Raw genomic sequence first — 2500 nt, 5'->3', positions numbered from 1 at the left:
CATGGACGGAATATATTATTTTATATTCATCTCATAAATACTTGTTTTTCTCCAATAAATTTTCTCCTGTGTGTGTAATGAGGAATTCGGTGGCCTTGAGAGTTAAACACATGCACACACACTCACACACTCTCTCACACACACTCACACACTCTCTCTCTCTCACACACACACATGGCCCTCACCTGTCCAGCACGAAGCCGAGAGCTTTCTGTCGTGTGCCTGAATAAACCGAGGGACTCTTTTCCCACGCAACCAAGTTAGAGGCGTCGTGGAACAGGTGGATGTTCACCAGGTCAAAGGCACTGAGGAGAGGGAGAGAGAGAGAGAGAGAGAGAGAGAGAGAGAGAGAGAGACATTAACAACACATTCAGGATCACGGTTCCACAATGCTGGTTAATGGTCACATGACATGCAGTGTGCACTTTTTAGTAAGTGTTTTTGTAGTATTTTGATTTATTTAAAAAAAATATAGTAAAGGAGTTCTGGTGAAACTGACTGTTTACCGTTCAAAATTAATAAATAAATGCGCTGGCTACATCAGCTGTGAGTAACCATAGCAACAGGCAGTGAAAGTATCCGTTTACAACTTATTGTATCAAAACCAAACTGAAGGGTTCTACGCGCTGAGCGGACTAGAAATATCTCCGAAACCAAGTTATTGTTTGTAAAAACTTGAGATTTCGATTGTAAAACTAATTAAAATATAAACTAATGTTTTAAAAATGTGTTATTTGGCAAGTGACCATGGTATAAGCGGGTTAATGCCCTTCGAGGTGTCCACTGTCAGGTATTAATGGACTTCGGCGGAGGAAACCGTCCGACGCGCACCTTGTTGGGCATTAACCCTTCCTTATTTTATTATTTATATGCATTTCATATTTCATATATATATATATATATATATATATATATATATATATATATATATATATAAAGTATTTATTATACATTTTTTTTTTTTTTTTTATCTTATTTTTTAGTAAATGTTTTATTTTGGTTGTTTTTATTTCCAATTATTTATGTTAATATTTAATTTAATGAATTATTTATTTATTTAAAGTAAGTGTTTTATTTTAAATGTTTTAATTTTCAATTATTTTATTTTGAAAGCTTTTATTTTTCATTATTTTAATGATATTTATATTACATTTTATATAATATTATTATATTTTATCACATTTTTAGTAAGCATTTTATTTTATTTTTGCTTTTATTTTCAATAATTATTATTATTTTTATTGTTTTTAATTATCAATCATTTATTCTTATTTATTTGGAGATGATTTTGTGATTGTTTTTATTTGAAATGATTTATTTTATTTTATTGTGATTTTTTTTTTTCTTCTTTCATTAAAGTTTGCGTAATGGAATACCTCGGTACGTCACTGAGCGCCTCCACAAGCCTGAATCTGATCTGATTAATATGTAAATGAATCTTGTTTCTTTGAATAACCACTGGAACCATTGAAACGAACAGGCCAGTTTAAGAGCGACACGATCCCAGTGTGACTAAACCTGTTACACCTCCATCACCCTTTCATTACTTTCCTCTCATCCCTCGCTCTTGTTCTCGTGTCATCCTTCTATTGAATTACCCCTCTCTCTCTCTCTCTCTCTCTCTGCATGTCATGTTTTGTGTCGTCTGTCATAAGAACTGCTCGGCTAACGTGATTATCTGTAATCTAATCCTGTGGTTCAGACTGTAGAAACTCCTGCATCTGTAGTTCACAGGGAGAAATCCATCGGATAGAAGAACGGATAGTCATTTAGCAGGAACTTTTATCCCAAGTGACTCGCGGAGACTTATTACAGGTGCGGTTCTCCGTAATTAAGCGCTTCCAGATCCACTGGCTGATGAAGGAAGCCACAAACATCACTCATTATGAAAGCGTTCACTCGTTAGTTGAACAGGAGTAAAACTATGATTTAGACAACGACTGGTTTATGAATTATAGTGTATTTAAGGGTTTCCTAAACGTTTTTATTTTTTGTTTTTGTCATCCGAACGCCTTTGAGCTTAAATATCGAAATCCCTGTGAGATTTAATATTTAATATTTAAATGATTTAACAACACATTCACGGTTTTCTAATCAGTTAATAGTGACAGGCAGGTGAGCGAATAAAACACTTAAACTGTTTTATTTTGACTGATTTGATTTTAAATCAGTCAAAATAAATGATTTTATTAAATTTGTATAAAAAAACAAAACATTTTTGAGTTTTATATTTATTGTTTTTATTTAAATAATTTTAATGATATTTTTAGTAAGTGCTTTACTTTGTTTCTGTTAAGTTATGTATTATATTTTAATTTAAAAAAATCATGTTTAGTAAGTGTTTTATTTAGATCGCTTTTATTTAAAAAATAATAATTTAATTTATTTGAAATAAAACATTTTTAGTAAGTGCTTTATTTGAATTGTTTCTATTTTAAATTACTTCATTTTAAATTTAATTTAACACAATTTTAGTGTTTTATATTTAATGGATTTATTT

General features: G+C 31.0%; 1 protein-coding gene across 1 annotated transcript in view; it reads right to left on the bottom strand.

Moving 5' to 3' along the window:
- Positions 1–2500, bottom strand: part of inpp5a (inositol polyphosphate-5-phosphatase A) — a 170654-nt gene that overhangs the window by 59234 nt on the left and 108920 nt on the right. Inside the window, 1 exon segment of the mRNA XM_084392318.1 lies at positions 186–305. Coding sequence (XP_084248444.1) covers positions 186–305 — 120 coding nt within the window.

The sequence above is a fragment of the Rutilus rutilus genome (genome assembly GCF_951802725.1).
Source record: "Rutilus rutilus genome assembly, chromosome: 20".
Taxonomy (NCBI): domain Eukaryota; kingdom Metazoa; phylum Chordata; class Actinopteri; order Cypriniformes; family Leuciscidae; genus Rutilus; species Rutilus rutilus.
This window is presented reverse-complemented; position numbering and strand designations above follow the sequence as displayed.